Here is a 24,582-nt window from a genome sequence, read left to right on the forward strand (position 1 = left end):
TGCATTTTCTTTACCAATAACAGAGGGATAATAATACCAACACCCTGTAGGGCAGTGACTGAGAGATTAAGAAGATACTCTATGTAACACATAGCAAGTACTCTGAAAAGTGCTAACACACACTTTAGAAAGATGCTCAATTTATTTCCCCTGGTATTAGATATTAGCCCACTTAAGCTGGGTCCCCTCTATTAAAGCTACAGTGATTAAGGTCCTAGAATAATAGAACCTTTGACTTCTCTGAAGTCGAAATAAAATCAGACTTTGGCATAAAATATATTCAATGAATTGCTTATGCCTCAAGAAATTAATATTTCTAATTCTATTTAATGTTTTGGGGTAAGTAGCAAAAATTTAAATTTTCATTTGATATTATTTGATAGCATATAGAAAAATATGTAACACTTGAGGTATATGCAACATTACATTCTGCAGTGACTTCTAGAATTTGCTCTCACATATTCTTTCTGCACGTTTCTTGTTAAAAGAGCTATACAAAAATAACACTAATTTGAATGTCCAAAAAAAAAAAAAAGAAAAAAACATAAAGAACTCATGTTTTTGGAAACAACAGTATACAAGTCAGGCGGTGAGTGACTGAATTAAAGTGTTCTAAAATCCTTGTGTTTTGATTACCTTGTTAAGCATGCATATTAAAATTCCTGAGGTAATGACTATGAGAAAAAGACACAGCGTGTATAACCATATGGAAAGAACAGACTAAGGAAGAATCAGCTAAATCCATTGAGGGTGGGGAGAAAGCAGGAGGGAAGAAGAAGGAGGGTGGACGGATGGAAAAGAAACAGTTGGATAGCACTTCGGGAGGCCGAGGCGGGTGGATCAGAAGGTCAGGAGATCGAGACCATCCTGGCTCACACAGTGAAACCCTGTCTCTACTGAAAATACCAAAAAATTAGCCGGGCTTGGTGGCGGGCGCCTGTAGTCCCAGCTAACTCAGGAGGCTGAGGCAGGAGAATGGCGTGAACCTGGGAGGCAAAGCTTGCTGTGAGTGGAGATCGCGCCACTGCACTCCAGCCTGGGCGACAGAGCGAGACTCCGTCTCAAAAAATAAGAAGAAGAAGAAGAAGAAAAAAGGAAATAGTTGGATAACTAGAACCCAATAGAAATATACACAAAAAACCTCAAAGGGCCTTTCTCACACTAACAGGTTAGCAAAATTCACATTATCTGTTCACATGAAGTGTTGAAGAGGTTGCATACCCAGAACTCCCCTATACTGCTAGTAGGAATATAAATTCACATAACCACTTAACAGGACAGGACAAATTTATCTGCCAGGCTAAAAATATCCATAACCTTAAAGTAGCAACCACTCTCTGAGGCAGATAACACTGTAGCAGTGATTCTCGAAGTGTGACCTAGGAATCCCTGGGATTCCTTAATGCCCTTTCAGGGGTCTGTGAGAACAAAAGCATCTATGGATAAAAGATACAGAACCCATTCAAAGGACAAGATAAACCAATGCATTTTATTATAACAGAGAGTGCTATAAGTTCATTAATAAGGATTCAGAGTCCATATGCAACTAACCTATATAATTGCGAGTGGAGTTTTGTGGAACATCAAAGAAGAATACTCATAATTATCTAAAAATAATACAAAAATATTCTTTTTCTAACTGCCTATCTGTGAGGCCATAGTATCTTCAATATACTTCAACAAAAGCATAAATCACAACAGATTGAATACAGAAGCAGGTATGAGAATTGTTATCTTCAATTAAGGCAGATATTAATAAAATTTGCAAATATGTGAAACAAATACTACTCTTAATACTAAAATTTGGCTTTTGTAAACAGTTATTTTTACACAAAAAATATTAACACGTAGTAACTTTTCATTAAGTTATTTTAATTTCTCAAATTTATTTCTAATATAGTAAATACTGAAAAATACAGCTCTTTGGCGACCTCAATATTGAACATTATAATGAGATCCTGAGGCCAATCCCAAGAACCACCATCCCAGACATACCCTGCACAAGGAAAACGGACACAGAGGATGAGTTCAAATAGTTGTTTAATACATAACTAATGAAGCAGGAAAATGTAAGAATATAGTTAATTGATGTGGTTGGCTGTGTCCCCACCCAAATCGTATCTTGAATTGTAGCTCTTATAATTCCCATGTGTCACAGGAGGGACCCAGTGGGAGGCAGCTGAATCACGGGGGTGGGTCCCTCCCATGCTGTTCTCATGATAGTGAGTTTCATGAGATCTGACAGTTTTATAACAGGCAGTTCACCTGCACACAGTCTCTTGCCTGCTGCCATTTAAGAAGTCCCTTTGCTCTTCCTTCACCTTCCACCATGATTGTAAGGCCTCCCTAGCCATGTAAAATTGTGAGTCCATTAAACCTCTTTCCTTTATAAATCACCCAGTCTTGGGTATGTCTTTATTAGCAGCATGAGAACAGATTAATACAGCTAATGTCTCCTAATTGTAACACACAAAACAGAGACCTTCAAAAATTCCAAAAGACTCTTGTGCCATTTGTAGTTTTTAACCAAACCACTCTGTTTTCTCAAGTCCCATCTCCTCCAAGCCTTCTGGAGTAATCGCCCTTCCTCTAAATATTTAAATCACTTTAAGAAACCCTTCAAAACAGAGGTATCCTAAGAAATCATCTTGCCCAATTAACTCTCACATTATAAGTGAAAATCCTGAGTCTTACAGACAGTAAACAACTCGCCCAGCATCACACAGTTAATCAAGAGAAAAACTGAAGTGGGTCTCCTGACTATGTGGTTCTCAATCTTGTCTTGTTACCTAGAGAGCTCATATGTCAACTTCTCACAAGTTTCTCTGTATTGTTAATCTTGCACATATATGTTTAGGACTTATTTCCAGAAACTAAAGTGTAAACTGCTAAAAAGCAGAATATATGTCTTTTTCTTTCTTTTAAATTAGAGACAGGGTCTCCCTCTGTCACTCTAGCTGGAATGCAGTAGCATGATCAGAGCTCACTATAACCTCAGAGCCCTGGGTTCAAGTGATCCTCCTGCCTCCACCTCCCAAGTAGCTAGGACTACCGGTATGTGTCACCATACCCAGTTAATTATTTTATTTTCTGTAGAGACATGGCCTCACTATGGTGCCTAGGTTAGTTTCAAGCTGCAATCCTCCTGCCTTGGCCTCCCAAAGTGCTGCGATCACAGGTGTGAGCCTCCTCGCCTAGCCCTAGAATATATGTCCTAAGTCTATTTTGCATACCTAGAGATGCTTCCTTGCTTTTCTTTTTCAGTCAGTACTAAGAATACTACCCATGAACTCGGTTTCACTATTTCCAGTTTACAGACAAATTGAATAATTGGGCCAAGTGTGGGGGCTCATGCCTATAATCCCAGCACTTTGGGAGGCCGAGGTGGGTGGACCACTGGAGGCCAGGAGTTTGAGACTAGCCTGGCCAACGTGGAGAAACACCATTTCTACTAAAAAATACAAACATTAGCTGGGAGTGGTGGCACAGGCCTCTAATCCCAGCTACTCAGGAGGCTGAGGCAGGAGAACTGCTTGAACCCAGGAGGCAGAGGTTGCAGTAAGCAGAGATCACACCACTGCATTGCAGCCTGGGCAACAGACCAAAACGCCATCTCAAAAAAAAAAAAAATTGAATTATTATATAACTTGCTGTAAGTCTTGCTTAAACTCAAACTAAGGTCTCTATCTCTAAAGGCCATGCTATAGATGATGGAGATCAATCATGATAGCAGAAAACACTTATTGAGAGCTTTCTATGCTCCAGGCACTACTCTAAGCTAAACCTAAAACCTTAAAGGGCAGATCGGATTATCTCCATTTTATACAGGAGAAAACTGTGGGCTTTTTTGTTTTTTTGTTCTGTTTTGTTTTATTTTGTTTTGAGACAGGGTCTCCCACTGTCACCAGGCTGGAGTGCAGCCATTTATTGAAGAGATTGATGGGAGGGGGGGAAAAATGGGTTGAAGATGGGAAACAGAATTCCACATTGTGCCTGTTACTGAGCTGCCATTTAGGTGTTTGACTGGAGACATCTAAATGTCAAGTAGGCAGCTGACTGCCTGATACTGGATGTGTACATAAGAGAGCTCTGGAAACAGCTATCTGAGTCGCAGCATAAAGTGCTATCTTTAAAACACTAAAGGTTCACTGCAACCCCTGCCTCCTGGGTTCAAGCGACTCTCCTGCCTCAGCCTCCTGAGTAGCTGGGATTACAGGCATATGCCACTACGCCCAGCTAATTTTTGTGTTTTTAGTGGAGACAGGGTTTCGCCATGTTGGCCAGGCTGGTCTCAAACTCCTGACCTCAGGTGATCTGCCCACCTTGGCATCCCAAAGTGCTGGGATTACAGGCATAAGCCGCCTTGCCCAGCCAAAACTTTGGTTATTCTTAGTTATCCTGAAACAATATAATGGTCCTTTATGCATTAAAGAATTAAAGATGGAAAAAAATAATGATGGTAGTTATTTTGATATATAATAGATTTATGTTAGTTTGAATTGTTTACAACTGATACAGATCCACAGACCAACAATGGGGAGTTTATCAAATGTCTTACCAAAGGTTTATACTTGATTTAAAAATTAAATTGCAATTGGCACCATTATTTACCTAATACATGCTTTCTCAATATCAAAATGCAAGTTTCTAGCTTTGTCAAAATAAAAAATACAGTTATATGAAATGACTATTTAAATTGATCATTGCTTTTTTGTATTTGGATCTCATGGAACACTGCCTAAATTGAAATATTATCCACATAAGCCCAAAGCATGAATAGCAAAGATACAGTAAACAATGAAGACCAAGAATAAATGAGTTTAAACTGCATTTAGGAAAGTATGTTGGATTTGAGATAAAAGAGAAGACTTCACAGATGACAAATTATTAAATAAAACAAGTTAGTGAGAATCAGGAAGTTTTTATAGAAATAAGACAGTCATATTTTCTCTACCTGTCCCTCTTCCCTAAATGATTTCTCTCTGGGACTATCTCAGGGAATAGCATGGACAATTTGAACGATCCAGAAACCTGGATATCGTAATTCCTTTTTTTCTGTCACCCCAGTCAATGCATCTCCCTGGAGCCGACCTCCTAAATTTCTACCCCACCTACATTAGCCTACTCTTTGACCACTGTAAGGTTACACTTGGATTACTTATTTACTGCAACAGTCTCATTTAGTAGACTCTCTGCTTCTCCCCTTGTCGTCTTCCAATCCATTCTTCAGAGCAATCAGTTGATCATGCTAAGCAAAAAAAACTGTTCATAATACTTCCAACATAAACCTTCAATGGCCATAAAGAGCCAATTCCTGGCACTATATAATGTCCTCCTTACAATCAAGACCCTCCACTTGCCTGTCAATATTCTCATACTCCAGCTTACTGGATACTTCCTAAATGATAGGTACGTGCTTGCCTCCGATTCTTACATAGGCTCTCACCATTGCCCTGGGTCCTCCTACCCACCTTGCTTACACTGATGCATCCTTTTAAAATTCAGATTTCAAGCAAGTAACCTCCTTTAGGAATGCCCTTCTTGAATCCAGACCCCTCCTCCCCCAATCACAGTTAAGTTAGGTGACCCTTCCACGTTTCCAGAGGACTCAATCACTTACTTATCATATATCATACTTGCCTGATTAATTCTTACTCTAGTATCATTTCTTGGAAGGCAGAGACTAGCTTCCTCGCAAAGAACATACACTCAAATGCTCACTGAACTAACAAATGATTGTATGCACTGATTAAGAGTCACTGACAGCTCAAAGACAAATCAAATGATCTAAGATCCAATTTAAGACTAAGACAGCAATTATGAACCTGAGGAGATACTTTTATGCAGGCAACCCTTACCCCAGCTGAGTAATCGGTATACAGTACATAATAATGAGCTTCTCACTGGAGCCCAGAAAGAAAGAACGCCTATTCAAACTTTTGTTCTATTATATAAAATGTAGCTAAACATATCCACCTGGTTGTATTCAGCACTATGTTAGTAAGATGAAATGCTTAGTACATTTTACAGGCTGGTAAGTGATCATTACACAAAAAGCTCATTTAACCAAGAACACATAATCAAACTATTATATATCATTTATACTCACAAATCTTCAAAAATTAAAGTACAAAAATTCTGTAATTGGTAAATATAAAATAGTCATAACATAAATTTCATCTTTTCAAACTAGACTCAGAAATCATCCATTATATGGTATCAACAATAAAGATACGCATCTATTCAACTTCTACACTTCACAATGAGGAAAATTAGGTCCTTAGAAGGCAAGAACTTTCAAGGCCACCTACACAAAATGTATAACGTATACATTTTACACTTTTTTTGAGAAGGCAATACGGTCACACAGTATAATTTTCCTCCAGAAGATAATCCATATTATCAGTTTCTTGCATATCTTTCCAGGGGTATTTTATCCACGTTCAAGCAAATACGTAAGTTCTTACTTTTATGCAGATGGTAGCAACTATTCTATTCCGCACTTTGTAAAACTGTCCATACAGTTGAGACCTGTGCCCATATTCCACAGAAGTAGTCTTCAAAGGATGCATATGGACAAGTACTAATTATAACAGAGGGCAGAACAGCACAGTGCTTCAGACTGCAGGTCCTGGAATCTAAAACCTACTTGCCAACTACTAGTGTAGCCTTGAACAAGTTACTAAACTGCTCTAAGCCTCAATTTCCTCTGCTATAAACTAAGACTATGAATATAGCAGTCCTCTGCCCCTAGAGATAGAATAATCCATGCAAACCACTCAGCAACACACCCAGTATATTGTGAGTGCTGCACAAACCATGACTGAAGTACAAAGTCAAATCTAAAACTCAAGGTTTCTACCTCTTGTTCCAAAGCTTTTCTTTCTTCTTCAAAGTGTATTGAATACAACTTTACAAGAGTGTCAACCATTCTCCAAAGAGTTTATTGAACTGAGTTTATTCTGGGGTGTGCAGGGGATTTGCAAATCCAGGGCTATAGGGACCACAGGCATATCCAAACAGGTTGAAGCCAGGAGAAGCTTTTAAAGGCAAAAGGGAAAAGCATAGGGAATTTGTTTGGAAACAAAGAGAACATTGGATACAGGGGAGACTGTGTCAGTCAAATGTTCCTGTGCATCCAGCTAGCTATCCTTGTGACGCATGTAGCAAGCTGCAGTCTGAGCTGCAGTGGCCGCTGCAGGTGGGGAATGTCAATGAGGCTCCATGGATGTAGAGATGCACAGACTGCTGGCAAAAGTTCTTATTACAGGCATATGTGCAGAAGAGCCCTTCAGAACTGCTTTATAGCAGTTCTTATGATAGACGTGTGTGACAGCTCCCTTCTTAACCTCCTGGCTTTATTTATTTTTTGTTAGAGTTTAATACAAGTGACTTCATTTTGATTCTGACAGCTCTCACAAGGGAAAAGAGCTAGAAACTTTAAATAATTGTCATTCATGTCATATCAATTTAACACATAAAGGTTTTATGTAGTTATCAACATTTACAATTCTTATATTGCCATTTAATTGACGTTATTATGTATGCCCAAGTTTATAAACCAAACCTTAAATAATTCTTATTAATGAATATTATTCTATTATATAGATACAACATTCTCTAATAGTTTCCAGAGCAAACAGAGCCCCAATAAGTGTCTCTGGGCAAATGTTTTTCTTTCGTAATACTTAATGCCAGACTGTACCGCAAAAGCTCTGCTTATGTTTGCAATGTCAACATATTATATGACTGGAAACATTTCCTTTAAGACCTATCAATATTAGGCTGTAAAATCTGTATTGATTTTTGCTCCACTTAATGGAATGGCCAGTGGCCTCTGAATAGTTTTAATATTCATCTCTTCATTTGGAAGACTGGGCACTGTATGCACTGACTTCTTGTGTTACCGCCTGTTAATATTCTTTTATCATCTGTCCTGTGGAATCGGAGTTCCAAATGCTTAAAATTTAATCAATTTTTTAGTATGTTAAATAAATTTTTCTCAGCATTCCAACTCCAAGACTCTGTGTCTCCCTCTCTACCATTCTTCAGCAGGACTATACATATTGATCAAAGTACACACATATGAATTTGCCAATTATTAATCTGAATTTTAAGTCCTACAATGAGTTTGGACAAACTATTCCAAGGAACCTAAATTTACTTCAAACAAAGCTTAACATAAAATGATTCTGAAATATATGAATCCTGTGCTTGTATTTTTCTCTAAACCAAATCCAATCTAATTATAATTATTCTTACACACATACAAAATTGTTTTAACTTTTAAAAATGACTTGTAGTTTTGAAATTTAACTTGTTCTCCCATCTTAATGCCCATTAAGATTTCTCTCATAGAATTAAGTACAAGTTGAGTACTTTCCTATGAAATAATCACAAAAATATGATTCCATGCAAAAGTTGGAATTTAAAACACACCATTTACAATCACACTAAAAATACAAAATACTTAGGTATACACTTTTTAAAAAAATGTAAAAAACACATACAGTATCTGTACATTAAATTAAAAATTGCTGATATAAGATATCAAAGGAGACCTCAATAAATGGAGACATCCCTACTATGTTCATGCATTGGAGGACTCAACATAATAAAGGTGTCAATTCTCCCCAAATTAATCTATAAATTTATTACAACTCCTATTCAGATATCTCAAGACTTTTTATAAACACAGACAAGTTTATTCTAAAATGTATATGGAAAGACACCAACCTTAAAATATCTAAAACAATTTTGACGAAGAACAAAGGAGAGAAGAACCACTTTACCCAATATTAAGGATAACTACTATTAAATAAGCAGGAGGCGGCCGGGCACAGTGGCTCATGTCCATAATCCCAGCACTTTGGTAGGCCAAGGTGGGTGGATTGTTTTGAGGTCAGGAGTTCAACACTAGCCTGGCCAACATGACAAAACCCCATTTCCACTAAAAACACAAAAAATTAGCCAGGCGTGGTAGCGGGTGCCTATGATCCCAGTCACTAGGGAGACTGAGACAGGAGAATAGCTTGAACCCAGGAGGCAGAGGCTGCAGTGAGCCGAGATCACGCCACTGCACTCCAGCCTGGGTGAGAGGGCAAGATTCTGTCTCAATCAGTCAATTAATCAATAAGCAGGAGGCCACTGGCCTGGGGCCATCTCCATACTTTCAGCTTCCACTTAATGAACTACAACCTAATTTAAACTGAAAATCTAACTTAAGAAGGTAATAACAGTGGTGTCTCGGCCAATCATAAGCAGCCAAGCTGCCACGAATCACAGGCAGGTAACTGACCAGACCATATCCAAATAAGGCAAAGGCCTAGCTGTAACCAATCAAATGATTTCTGTACCTCACTTTCGTTTTCTGTCTATAAGTACTCACTGCCCACATTGCAGAGCCCAGCTCTCTGACTCTTTTCTGGTTGTGAGGAGTGATGACTTCATTGATCATTCTTTGCTCAAATAAACTCTGCTAAGTTTAAATTCTCAAAAATTTTTATTTTAATACTATCTAGCTATAGTAATCAACAGAGTGGAGGAATGACAAAGGGACAGACACATACATTAAAGGATTGGAATAAATATCCTAGAAGTAGTACCATAAAAGTACAGTCAACTGATTTTTGAATAAGGTGCAAAAGCAATTCAATGAAAGAAAGAAAGCCTTTTCAAAATATGGTGCTGAAGGAATCTGATACCTGAAGGCAAAACAAATGTATTTCGACCTAAACCTCATACCGTCATACAACAATTAACTCAAATAGACTATGGGCTTAAAAGTAAAACATAAAACCATACAACTTTTAGAAGATATGAGAAAAGTTTTAGATCCTAGGGCTTAGTGAATACTTCTTAGACATGACACCAAAAGCACAGTCTACAGAAGTAAAAACAAAAATCAACAAATTGAACTTCATCAAATTTAAAGACTGAGGAATGCATTCAAAGATGGCTGATGAGAGGTATCTGAAAGCCACCTTCTTCACCAGAAAGAAACAAAATAGCAAGTATAGATCATCTAGGAGAGAACACTGGAGTCCCAACAGAGAAGTGACAGGAAACACCTAAGAAGGGGAAGAAGGGAGAAGTAAGGCAGCCTGCTTGGCTGTGATAAGAGCCCAAAGAGGCTCCAAATGCGGGTAAAGAGTAAGTAAGTCATCTCCAGCAGTCCACATTCCCACTGTGGATTCCTCCAATCCTAGCTGGAGAGCCTCTCAACCCTTGTGGGCCCTGAAAGTAACCTGTTGCGTGGAGACTGCATGATGGCATTGCTCCAAAGGAGATCTCACTGGATCCTACACACCTTCCAAGTCCTATGCACCTACAACATGGTGCCCCTGTGAGAATACAGCCCTTACCAGGCCGCATCCGGCCCTGGGGCCCACCCAACAGTTTCTGCATCTCCACATCCATTGTGTTCCACTGACATCCCCCCACCAGCAGATGTCACTGCAGCTGGCTGCTCCCAGCACAGCCAAGCACAAGCCATTAGCAGCAAGCCCCCCACCCCAGGAGCAAGATTGCTACACATTTTAAAATGTACTGAGCACAGGCTCTCTTGCCAGCAGCTGCCACCTAGGGACAAAGTGTGTGCTCCCCAGCCACCTGCCTACAGCTGCTGGCACTGAAAAAATCCCCGCCTTACCCAGTAGCGGGACTGCAGCACAGCCACTGCTGCCCCCATCCAAGCACTTCACTGAAAGTCTGGGGATCACCCCTCCCTTACCCACCACAGCCAGCACCTGTACACATCACCGAGTGGGGGGCTGAGGATAGTTCTGCCTGGCATGGTTCACTACTACCTCTGCGCCTGCCCAAGTGCCCAAGCACCCTATCCTGGGGCCTTGGAATTTATCTGACCAGTCTATCCCCATTGGCGCCTGATGCACTCCTTCCTGGAGCTTGAGGGTGAGCCCACCCAGCCTGCCATACCACCACAGTGGTACACACCAGGACACACCACCTGTGGCCTGGGATTGACCCACTCAGCACAGTGTAGCCATCGCCAAGACCACCTCAGACCAGCTGCGGTCCAAAGGGTTGTCCCAGACCACAACTGCTACTGTCATTGCCCAGACCACAACTGCTGCCCAGGGACCCAAGGACCCAAGGATCCGCCCACCTGTCCAGTCCACTGCTGCCATTCCCTGTACCAAAGTAGGCCACCTGGAGGCCCAAGAATTGGTCCACTAATTCTTGGTTGGACCCACTAACATAAATGCCAGTATATGCCACCTTAGAGTACTAAGTTACGCATGTTTGGCCTGCCACTGCCCCCACTGGGGCCCAAGAACTGGCCTATCTGGCATCCCCATCCCCTGCAAAACTACAAAACAGCTTCCAATAACAACTGCATCTTAAGCCACTGAAGAAATCAGACACCACTGACACTGATCACAGTCAGACAAATTATATGGATACTATACTACTACACACACCAAGAATCAAAGCCGAAGTGCCCTACCCAACCAAAACCATAAATACATCTTAAGGAGAAAGTCCTCTCCTACAAGAGCAAATCCAAAAAATTTGAAGAAATGACAGTTACATTATTAATAGATGCACAAATATCAACATGAGAACTTAAATATGAAAAAGCAATGAAATACAACACCTCCAAAAGAAAACAGTAACTCTCCAGTAACAGATTCCAATGAAAAAGAAATGCGTGAAGTGCCAGAAAAGGGATTCAATATGACAGTAAAAAAGTTCAGTGAGATATATGAGAACAGAGATAGACAATACAAAGAAATTAGAAAAACAATCCAGCATACGAATGAAAAATGTATAAAAGAGATACATATCATTTTAAAAAAGAATCAAACAGAAATACTGGAACTAAAGAATTCACTTAATGAAATTTTAAAATACATTTAAGAGCTTCAACAATAGACTACAGCAAGCAGAACAAACAATTTCAGAACTTGAAGACAGGTCCTTTGAAATAAGCCAAACAGAAAAAAAAAAACAAAAAAGAATGAAAAAGAATAAACAAGCTTATATGACATACAGAACACCACAAAGTAACCAAATATTTGAATTTTTGTTGTCACAGAAGGTGAAGAGAAAACCACAGTAATAAAAAACTTACGTAACAAAACGATAGCTGAAAACATCCCAAGTCTAGCAAAAGACTTAGGCATCGATAGTCAGAAAGCTCAGATAACCCAAAATAGACACAGTTCAAAAAGGACTTCTCCATGGCACATAATAGTCAAACTGTCAAAAGTCAAAAACAAGGAGAAAGTTCTGAAAACAGAAGATAAAAACATCTAGTCACTTATAAGGGAAACCGCATTGGACTAACGGGATTATTTCTCAGTAGAAACCTTACTGGCCTGCAGGGAATGGAATGATATACTCAAAGTGCTAAGAGAAAACTGTCAACCAAGAATATTACACCCAGCAAAGTTATCCTTCATAAATGAAGGAGAAAAATAAAGTCTTTCCCAGACAGATTCATTACCTTATAGCATTTCAATTCTATAAGAAATGCTTAAGGGAGTCCTAAACCTAGATGCAAAAGGACAGTATCTACCATCATGAAAACACACTGTATAAAACTCACTGGTAGAGCAAACACACAAATGAGAAAGGATTCCAATGTTACCACTACAGAAAACCACCAAACCAAAAAGATAAACAATAAGAGAAAAACAAATGAACAAAGGATATACAAAACATCCAGAAAACAATAAACAATATGACCAGAATGAAATCTCACCTATCAGTAATAACTTTTCAAGGTTAAACAGATTAAATTTTCTTCTTAAAAGATTGATTGAATGGATTTTTTTGAAAATGGATCTAACTATATGGTGCTTACAAGAAACTCACTTCACCTGTAAAGACACATGAAGACTGAAAGTAAAGGGACAGAAGACCTTCCATGCAAATGGAAACCTAAAGCAAACAGGAATAGCTATATTTAGATAAAACCTATTTAATGGTTTAAGAAAGAACCGTTAGGCCGGGTGCGGTAGCTCAAGCCTGTAATCCCAGCACTTTGGGAGGCCGAGGCGGGCGGATCACAAGGTCAGGAGATCGAGACCATCCTGGCTAACACGGTGAAACCCCGTCTCTGCTAAAAAATACAAAAAAACTAGCCGGGCGAGGTGGTGGGCGCCTGTAGTCCCAGCTACTCCGGAGGCTGAGGCAGGAGAATGGCGTGAACTCGAGAGGCGGAGAAAAAAAAGAAAGAACCGTTAAAAAAAAAAAAAAAAGACAGGCCAGGCATGGTGGCTCACACATGTAATCCCAGCACTTTGCGGATCACCTGAGGTAATAAGTTTGAGATCAGCCTGGCCAAAATGGCAAAACCCCATTTCTACTAAAAACACAAAAATTAGCTGGGAGTGGTGGTATGTGCCTGCAGTCCCAGCTACTCGGCAGGCTAAAGCAGGAGAATTGCTTGAACCCAGGAGGTGGAGGTTGCAATGAGCTGAGATTGCACCACTGCACTCCAGCCTAGGTGACAGAGCAAGACTGTCTCACAAAAAACAAAAAGACAACAGTCATTACATAATAATGAACGGATCAGTTCAGCAAGAGGATATAACAATTCTAAATATATATGTACCCAACACTGGAGCACCCACATATGTTAAGGCAAATATTACTAGATATAAAAGGAAAGACAGTCTCCAAGATAATAATAGTGGGGGACTTTAATACCCCACTCTCAGCATTACATAGATCATATAGACAGAAAATCAACAAAATGTTGGCTATAACTGAACTTTAGCGTAAACAGACTTAACAGACATTCACAGAACATTTTACCCTAAAACAGTAGAATATACATTCTGCTCATCAGCATATGCAACATTCTCAAGGACAGACGTATATTAGGCCATAAAACAAGTATCAACAAATTTTTAAATATCAAAATCATGTAAGTACTTTCTCAGACCACACTGGAATAAAACTAGAAATTAATACCAAGAGGAACTTTGGAAACTATACAAATACATGAAAACTGGGTCAAGAAATCAAGATGGAAATTTAAAAAAATTTTTGAAACAAACGAAAATGGAAACACAACATACCAAAACCTATGGAATACAGCCAAAGCAGTGCTAAGAGAAAACTTTGTAGCAATAAACACATGTATCAAAAAAAAAAAAAAAAAAGATTTCAAATAAACAATCTAACATGCATCACAAGGAACCAGAAAAGGAAGAACAAACCCAAAATTAGTAGAAGAAAAAAATAATAAAGATCACAGCAGAACTAAATGAAATTGAGACTAAAAAAACAACGCAAGGGATCAAAGAAACAAAAAGTTGGTTTTATGAGAAGATAAACAAATTGATAAACCACAAGCTAGATTAACCAAGAAAAAACGAGAAAAGGCCCAAATAATCAAAATCAGAAACAAAAAGGAAATATTGTAACTCATACCCAAGAAATATAAAAAATCCCCCAAAGACTATTATTAGCAGCTATCTAATAACAAACTGGAAAATCTAGAGGAAATGATAAATTCCTGGAAACCTACAACCTACCAAGGCCGAACCAGGAAGAAACAGAAAACCTGAATAGACCAGTAACAAGATTAAACCAGTAATTAAAAAGTCTCCCAACAAAGAGAAGCCCAGGACTGGATGGATTCATTGCCAAATTCTTCCAAACGTATAAAGGAGAAATAATACCAACTCTCCTCAAATTATTACAAAAACTGAAGTGGTGGCAAATTCTCCCGAACTCATTCTATGAGGCCAGAATTACCTTGAAACCAAAACCAGACAAGGACACAAGAAAGAAAGAAAGAAAACTACAGGCCAATGTCTTTGATGAACACAGATGGAAACATCCTCAATTAAATACTAGCAAACTGAATCCAATAGCATGACAAAAAGGTAAGACACTGGCTGGGTGCAGTGGCTGATGCCTGTAATCTTGGCACTTTGGGAGGCCAAGGTGGAAGGATCTCTTAAGCCCAGGAGTTTGAGACCAGCCTGTGCAACAAAGTACGACCCAGTCTCAAAAAAAAAAAAAAAAAAAAAAAAAAAAAAAAATTAGCCAGGCATGGTGGTGCACACCTGTGGTCCCAGCTAATCAGGAGGCTCAGGCCAGAGGATCACTTGAGCCCAGTAGGTTGAGGCTGCAGTGAGTCATGTCTGCACCACTGCACTCCAGCCTGGGCAACACAGGAAGACCCTATCTCAAACAAAAACGAAACCAGAAAACATAAGACACCATGATCAAGTGGGATTTATCCCAGAGACATAAGAATGGTTCAACATTTAGAAATCAATATGTGATACAATATATGGACAAAACAAAGGGTAAAAACCATACAATCATCTCAAAAGATACAGTAAAAGCATCTGATAAAATTCAAAGCCCCCCTCAGGACAAAAACTCTAAACAAACTAGGCATAGAAGGAACATATCTCAACAAAATAAAGACCATTATGACAAATCCACAGTTAACATCATAGCGAATGGGGAAAACTTGAAAGCCTTTCCTCTAAGAACTGAAACAAGACAAAGATGTACACCTTCACCAGTCCTACTCAATGTAGTACTAGGATTCCTAGGCAGACCAGTCAGGCAAGAGGGAGAAATAAAAGGCATCCAAATTCAAAAACATGAAGTCAAATTGTCCCTCTTTGCAGATGGCATGATCTTATATTTAGAAAAAACAAAAGACTCCAAAATAAACTCTCAGAACTATTTTTTTTTTCATTCAGTAAAGTTTCAGGATACAAAATCAACATACAAAAATCAATAGCATCTCTATACACCAATAATGAAATCAGTTAAAAAGAAATTAAGAAGGCAATCCCATTCACAATAGCAATAATAAAAATAAAATTCCCAGGAGAAAATTTAACCAAGGAATTGGAAGACTTCTACAAAGAAAACTACAAAATACTGATGAAAGAAATGTAAAAAGACAAAAACAAGTGGTAAGACATCCTATGCTCACAAATCAGAATTAACATTGTTAAAATGACCATACTACCCAAAGCAATCTACAGATTCAAGGATATCTGTGATATCCTTCTGTGAAGGATTTTTTCACAGAAATAGAAAAAAAATCATACAATTCATATGAAACCCAAACAGAGCCTGAATAGCCAAAGCACTCCTGAGCAAAAAGAACAAGGAGGCATCAGGCTACCTGACTTCAAAGTATATTACAAGGCTATAGTGACCAAAACAGCATGGTACTGGTATAAAACCAGACACATACATCAATGGAACAGATTAGAGAACCCAGAAATAAATCCATGTACTTACAGCAACTGATTTTTAACAAAGGGGCTGAGAACATTTATTGGGGAGAGGACAGACACCCTCTTCAATAAATGGTGCTGTGAAAACTGGATATCTATATGCAGCAGACTGAAACTGGATCCCTGTCTCTAAGTACAAAAATCAACACAAATGCCTTAAAGACTTAAAACATAAGACCTAAAATGATAAAGCTACTAGAAGAAAACATGGGGAAAACGCTTTAAGACACTGGTCTCGGCAAAGTTTTTATGGCCAAGATCTCAAATGCACAAGCAAGAAAAAAATAAACAAATGGTATTATATTAAACTAAAAAGCTTCTGGGCTGGGAATGGTGGCTCACACCTGTAAACCTACCACTGTGGGAGGCCAAAGTGGGAGGATCACTTGAGGCCAGGAGTTTAAGACTAGCCTGGGTAACATAGCACGATCCCGTCTCTACAAAAAATGTTTTAAAATTAGCCAGGCCTAGTAATGCACACCTGTAGTCTCAGTTACTCGGGGGGCTGAGGCAGGGGGATCACTTGAGCCCAGGAATCTGAGGCTGCAGTAAGCCATGATCATGCCACTGTACTCCAGCATAGGTGACAGAGACCCCAACTCAAAATGTAAAAATAATAAGCCTCTGCATAGCAAAAGACATAATCAACAGAGTGGACAGACAAGTTGTTGACTAGAGAAAATACATGCAAACTATTCATCCAACAAGCGGCTAATATACAGAATATACAAGGAACTAAAAGAAGTCAACAATAAGAAAACAAAAAATCCCATTTAAAAATGGGCAAAGGACATAAACAGACATTTCTCAAAAGGCATACAAATAGCCAACAGCTATATGAAAAAAATGTTCAACATCACTAATCATCAGGGAAATGCAAATCAAAACAATAATGAGAACACCTCACCCAGTTAGAATGGCTACCATAAAAAGACAAAAAATAACGGATGCTGGCAAGAATGCAGAGAAAAGGGAACTCTCATACACTGTTGGCAGGAATGTAAATTAGTACAGCCACTATGTAAAACAGTATGGAGATTTATCAGAAAACTAAAAACAGAACTACTACACAATCAAAATCAGTATATCAAAGGGATACCTGTACCCTCATGTTTATTGCAGCACTATTCACAATAGTAAAGATATGGAATCATACCAAATGTGCCCATCTACAGATGAATTAATAAAGTAAGTATGAGGTGTGTGTGTGTGTGTGGAGAGAGGGAGAGGGAGAGGGAGAAGGATGAGGAGAGGGAGAGGGAGAAGGATGGGGAGAGGGAGAGGGAGAAGGATGAGGAGAGGGAGAGGGAGGAGGATGAGGAGAGGGAGAGGGAGGAGGATGGGGAGAGGGAGAGGGAGGAGGATGGGGAGAGGGAGAGGGAGGAGGATGGGGAGAGGGAGAGGGAGGAGGATGGGGAGAGGGAGAGGGAGGAGGATGGGGAGAGGGAGAGGGAGAGGAGAGGGATGAGGAGAGGGAGAGGGAGGGAGAAGGATGAGGGAGGGAGAGGGAGAAGGATGAGGAGAGGGAGAGGGAGAAGGATGAGGAGAGGGAGAGGGAGAAGGATGAGGAGAGGGAGAGGGAGGAGGATGGGGAGAGGAGAGGGAGAAGGATGAGGAGAGGGAGAGGGAGAGGGAGAAGGATGGGGAGAGGGAGAAGGAGAGAGAGAGGGAGGAGGAGAGGGGAGGGGAGGGGAGGGGAGGGGGAGAAGGGGAGAGAGAGGAAGAGAGAGAGAGTGAGAGAGAATGAATGAACGAGAATGGGATACTACCTGGCCATAAAAAAGAACTAAAATCATGTTCATATGCAGCCACATGGATGGAACTGGAGGTTATTAGTGAAATATAAGCCAGGCACAGAAAGACAAACATTGCATGTTCTCACATATATGTGGGAGAAAAAAAAAAAAGTTAATTTCATAGAGTTAGAGAGTAGGATGATAGACACGATAGACATTAGAGACTGGAAAGGGTGTGTCAGTGGGATGCGGGGATGAAGACAGGTTAATGGGTACAAACACAGCGAAGAGGAATAAGAGGTAATGTTTAATAGCAAAGTAGGGTAGTTAACAATATACTATTTCAAAATAGCTGGAAGAGAGGACGTGAAATGTTCCCAACACACAGAAATGAAAAATATTCAGTGACGGATATTCTGAACACCGTGACTTGATCATCACACAGTCTATGCATATAATAAAGCATCACATATTCCTCATAAATACATAAATATACACAAATATTATGTATTAATTTAAAAATTAGACATTTTCTTCTACAAAACACCCTGTGAAGAGGATGAAAGGAAAAGCTTCAAACTGAGGGAAAATATTTGCAAACCACATATCCAACAAAGTATCTAAAATATATAAAGGACATTTAAAACACAACAATAAAAAAGCAAACAAGCCAATTAGAACAAGGGCAGAAAACATGAACAGACATTTCATTGAAAAGGACTTACAGATGGCAAATAAGCACAGGAAACAATGTTCAACATCATTAGTAATCAGGGAAATCCAAATTAAAACCACAATATAGCAACACACCTACCAGAATGGCCAAAATAAAAAATAATGACAATACCAAATGCCAGCAAGAATGCAGAGGAATGTAAAATGGTACAGTCACTCTGGAAAGCAATTTGGTGCTTTCTTACAAAATAAACATGCAATAACCATACAACCCAGTAACTGCACTCCTGGACATTTATCCCAGGGATAACAAAAATTCATGTTCACACAAACATCTGTACAAGAATGTTCATGGCAGCTTTATTGCAATAGTCAAGAAATGGAAATAACCCAAATGTCCATCAGCAGCTAAAAGGAACAAACTAAGTGGGATATGTAAAAATCTAGATAAATCTCCAGAAAATTATGCTGAGTAAAAAGAGTCAATTCTAAAAGGTTGTATAACATTTGATTCCAGTTATGTAAGATTTTAGAAATGTCAAAATTTAAGAAATGAATATCAAATTAGTGGATGCCAGAAAGTATGACTAGGGGGCCAGAGCAGCGTGGGATGGAAATTGGCATGGTTATAAAGGGTAACAGGAAGGATCCCAGGGTAACAGAACACCAAGTCAGTGTCTTGACTATGGTGGTAGGTACATGAACCAACACATGTGATAAAGTATATGGAATACATGCAACGAAGAAATGAATACTACTAAAACTGAAGAAATCTGAATAGATTGATAAATTGTATCAGTGTCAATATCCTGGCTGTGATATAGTGCTATAGTTTTACACTATAGATAAATTCATAGATACAAAAACAACTTTGTTATTGGAGGAAACTGGGTAAATGGTACCTGTAATCTCCTTGTATTATTTCTTACCACTGCATGAAAATCTACAATTATCTCAATAAAAATTCCAATTAAAACTAAAAGATTATTCAATACAGATATACATTCTCATGGAAGAATCCTTGTAACAATAGTAAGAGCAGTTTTAAGAACACACTAGCAGAAGTATGACTGCCAAAGAGCAATCTAAAAAGCAGAAAGTCTGTGAGAGTCCACCTCCTTATTTCTGAGAAGTTTTAATATTGATCACAGAAAAGACATTAACGCAAGCCATATCCAAGGTACCAAGATCTCAGTTATCCAGAAGAATACATCCAATGCTTAATAAGGATTAATTTGTGCTAAAACTATATCCTAAATTATTGCTAAGACTACTCTAAAGTTTAAATGGAAAAAAAAAAATCTAAGTAATAGATTTAAGCATCTGCTAGAAGCAGAAACACATTCTCATGTTTTATAATTCATTCATCCACTTGACAAATGTTTATGCAACACCTTCTTTGAACAAAGTCCTGGGCTAGGGAAAGGTTACTCCGGCACTATCACCTCCCACCACCCGGCCTTGAGCCTGCTCTCAAGCGTCTTCCCAAATAGGAGGGGAGATCAGATAAAAAGAAAATGATAGCTAATTTTATTGCGACCACAAGGCAGTTTCTGATCCAATACAATTAAATGTTTTTTGATTTATCCACAGATGACAGAGTGTGGTGACAAGGGTTATGATAATGTTAGAAATTTTAGTTTTCTCTTCACAGTGGTTATCATCACAGTAACTATAAAAATGCAATATAAACTATAAAAAATGCAAGTAATAAACAGTGGCTTTATACCCTTTCTAGACCACTCCAGGAACAAACCCATGTAAAACAAAAATGCTAGTCTTTAAAACAAGCCAAATGAGGGCATAAAAAGACCAGCTGTCTCTAACCAAATCATTTTTTAGTATATACCCCCTTCAATGACACAACATCTGTAACATTCCCTAACAAATCCAAAGCACTTTACACTTTGTAAAGCAGCCATAATGGATGACTGCAAAATTCCCTAAGAATCTGTTTCATTACTCCTCTCAAATCAAATGAAGGGTCTCCAAAAGGACAGATCCAAAGCCCAATAAGGATTAACAAGGGCTTTAAAAGCAGCTCAGCTGACATCTTTAGATTCTCATAGTGGACAAAGCAGAACAAGCAAGCTGTGTAAACTGAGTTAAGATTATGTATCTATTGGGTACGCTTTACCTTCCAACTGTTAACAGGATTCTTTGATGTCTGCCATCAAATAGTAATTCAGGATTTGTGATTCTTAAATACATAAATCAGGCTATTCTCTATTTACTTACTGTCTAAGACTATTGACTCTTAGCTATAAAATTACTATTAACTGTCATAATATAAAAAAAGGTCCAATATGTTCTCTCAAAATAACATCTTCCTAGAGTCAAATACAAATTGAACTTACCACTTTTTTAAAATCATCTTCTGCTTCATCAAGTTTTCCTTGTTTGAGTAATAAGTGACCTCTCTGTAATCTTGCCTAGAAAAAAAGGGGGCGGGGAATTATCTTGAATATTATAGATTTCTCAATCTTTTTAAACACCAAGAATAAAACTAAATAAACAAATTATTAATATTTTTCCAATTGCACATCTGACTTGACACCAAGAATAATTCCTGGAACCAATGAATGTGTATAATTTTTCTTAAAGTATGCTTCCTTAAAAATACTTTCTAGCCAAGAAAACTGAAAACATGTCCACACAAAACTTTGTACATGTATGTTCACAATGATAGCCAAAAAGTGGAAATAACCAAATTCCCATCAACTAAATCAATATACAAATATATCCATACAATAGTATTCAGCCATAAAAAGGAATGACATATTGACATGTGCTACATGAATGAACCTTGAAAACATTACGCTAAGTGAAAGAAGTCAGACACAAAAGGCCAAACAGTATACGATGTTATATTATATGAAACAAATGTTTAAGTGGTTGCCAGGAGCTAGGGGAGCAATGGGGAGTGACCGCTAATAGGTACAGGGCTTCTTTGGGGGTTGATAAAAGTGTCTTACAAGTAGCTAGTGGTGACCACTGCACAACTTGTGAATATACTAAAAACCACTGAATACTTTTAAAGGGTAAGTCTGATGGCATATAAATTATATCTCAATTTTTAAAAATACTTTTTTTTTTTTTTTTTTTGAGACAGAGTCTCGCTCTGTCGCCCAGGCTGGAGTGCAGTGGCCAGATCGCAGCTCACTGCAAGCTCCGCCTCCCGGGTTCCCGCCATTCTCCTGCCTCAGCCTCCCGAGTAGCTGGGACTCGCCACCTCGCCAGGCTAGTTTTTTTTTGGATTTTTTAGTAGAGACAGGGTTTCACCGTGTTAGCCAGGATGGTCTCGATCTCCTGACCTCGTGATTCGCCCGTCTCGGCCTCCCAAAGTGCTGGGATTACTTTTTGCCCTACAATAAAAGTTGCGTATGTTGGGACTTTGCCAAAGCCTCTTCCTTTTTAACATGCATCAGTTTCTCCCCCTTCATCTGATATTTCTCTTCTTCTAATGTGTATAATCCCATTTCTTTCAAGAATACCAACTCTGTATGACCAATGAAGCCACATCAATATTCCACTTAACCCTATATACATTACTTTTACAGTACATAAAATTTTCCTAACCCTGTTAAATTCATCAATACAATAAAAAGCAAGATTAAACTATCATAAAAAGCCATTTCAGCTATCATAATACTAAGAAAATGAGCCATTTAACCTTTGTGAAAGGTTGTGCTTGCTTAGCTGTGTAAGATAAATCTGAAAAATATTTGAGATTTGGGAATTCCATCTTAAAATATTAGTAATATCTCAAATCAAACATTCACCCCATATCTAATCAGTTATCTCAAATCCTTCTCGAAATACAGTAGGAAATAAATAATAAATGGTTATCAAATTAATTCTGAAACCATCTAATTGGTCAGTGGTTGTCAATTCTGCCTCTGAAAGTCCCACCTGAGTTCTACCTCATGAGTCCCTCCCTGTTCACATGTCTATCACAACCTTTATGGTGACCTGCCAATCATCAGGATTTCCTACTAGGCTACAAGTTTCTACATGCCTGAAGCTTGTGGATTGGTTCCAGGGGATGTCTCTGCTAATTTAGCATTTTATTGTCACCACAAATCATAGCCCAATTAAGTAATCCCCACTTTACTCTTCCTGGTACAGCCTTAAGTAGAACTCCCATCAGTCACCTGATAGCCTCTTAATTCAGCCTCTTCATCACCTCATGTCTCAGCCTCACATCTTGCCTCACACTCCATCCTCCATACAGATTTGTCTTTCTAAACCAGAAAGCTGACATCACTGCCAGACTTCCGAAAAAAAACATCTAATGTACCCGCTGTTCTCTTTCACACTGATGTTTGATTCTAGGGACTTTGAATTTCTCTTGTTCCTCAGTCCACTATATCACTGTAGCTTTGATCTCTTCCAGCTATGTCTAGCATGCCAGTCCTCACCTTATGAAACAAATTAACTCTCCACAAGTTCTGTTAAGTTCCCCTTTAAAGAAAGTTTAGATATACTTACTGCAGTGAAGTCCATCTTCAATTGAATCACTTTAGTTAAATCAGGAAGTGCAGCTTTTGATTTACCCATAGCTAAAAAGACAGTAGCCCTCCGATAATAAGCAATATAGTTATCAGGGTCACCATCTGAAAATTAAAATATTACCTCTTAGTCATTTATTCAAAAATTTAAAAAAAACAAAAAACAAAAAACAAATCACCTGGACAGTATCAGCATTCACAACTCTACTAAGACGGACATTAAGAATCTCATCATCAAAAAGGAGTCATGTTGCCTAGCAAGATCAGTACAAGACCTAGAATAGGGGTCAGCCAACTATAGCCCGAGTCACATCCAACCCGCAGACTTCAGTTAAGAATGTTTTTTACATTTCTTAAAAGTTGCCCAAAAAAAGAAAGAACAAAAGAAAAATATAAGACTGTGGCTTGCAAAGCTGAAAATACTTGTCTAGCCCTTTAGAAAAAAAGTTCACAAACCCCTGGTCTAGAATATTAACTATATTCAACTTACAACCTTTTTGTTGGGGGGGGTGGGGGACAAGGTCTCTGTCACCCAGGCTGGAGTGCAGTGGCATGATCATGGCCCTCTGCAGCCTTGACCTCCCACGCTCAAGCAATCCTGCCACCTCAGCCTTCTGAGAGACTGGGACAACAGGCGTATTCCACCACAGCCAGCTAATTTTTTTTTTTTAATTTTTTGTAGAGAGTCTCACCATGTTGCCCAAGCTGGTCTTCAACTCCTGGCTCCAGCAACCCTCCTACCTCAGCTTCCCAAAGTGCTGGGATTACAGGCATGAGCCACTGCACCCAGCCTCAACTCATAACTTTTATAAGTATGCAATTCAGTTTGTCTCTGCGGAGATTTTCCTAAGTGAAATACTAAGAATGTGGACTATGCACATTAGTGTACAGGGTTTTAGAAATGTATAAACCTCTAACTAAATTGATATATTGAATGCATAATCTCTGCTCCCTCACAAACTCCAACTAGAATGGAGGTGAAGAAATAAAGGTACAAGGACAAAGGAGGAGAAGAGAAATGAGACTAGAGAAAGGGACTAGAAAAGTTAAGATTTGTAAGGAAAGCAGAAAGATAATTAGGTTTCTGAGCTAATTTTACTCTGCTTATTAGCACCTACAAAGTAGAGAAAAGAGTGGATTCAATCAGAAGCAAATCTTCTGCAGAACAATCCTTCTAAAACGCAATTTGGAAATATAAGTATATAAAGAATTCTAAAACTAACCTTGACAAAAGCCGGCCATGAATCTTTTAAAAATAAAAGATTTATCTACTCAGGTGTTCATCATCATAAGAGACACAATTAAACTCCCCAAAAGTTATACTCCTAAAGCTTTTGCCATTTGGAAAAATTACAATAGGAGAATCTATATGGCAGGACAGTCCATAACCATTCAAAATTATGGTTG

The 24,582-nt window shown here is 38.7% G+C and overlaps 1 protein-coding gene across 2 annotated transcripts in view; it reads right to left on the minus strand.

Moving 5' to 3' along the window:
- The window catches only part of DNAJC3 (DnaJ heat shock protein family (Hsp40) member C3), a 112,102-nt gene that overhangs the window by 41,993 nt on the left and 45,527 nt on the right, over positions 1-24,582 (minus strand). For both annotated transcript variants that reach the window (XM_033177412.1, XM_033177413.1), the window contains exons 3-4: positions 23,156-23,280; positions 21,022-21,096 (exon numbers count right to left, since the gene is read on the minus strand). In XM_033177412.1, coding sequence (XP_033033303.1) covers positions 21,022-21,096; positions 23,156-23,280 — 200 coding nt within the window. The remainder of the gene's footprint in view (positions 1-21,021; positions 21,097-23,155; positions 23,281-24,582) is intronic.

Source organism: Trachypithecus francoisi, unplaced genomic scaffold (assembly GCF_009764315.1).
Source record: "Trachypithecus francoisi isolate TF-2019V2 unplaced genomic scaffold, Tfra_2.0 Lachesis_group18, whole genome shotgun sequence".
Lineage (NCBI taxonomy): Eukaryota > Metazoa > Chordata > Mammalia > Primates > Cercopithecidae > Trachypithecus > Trachypithecus francoisi.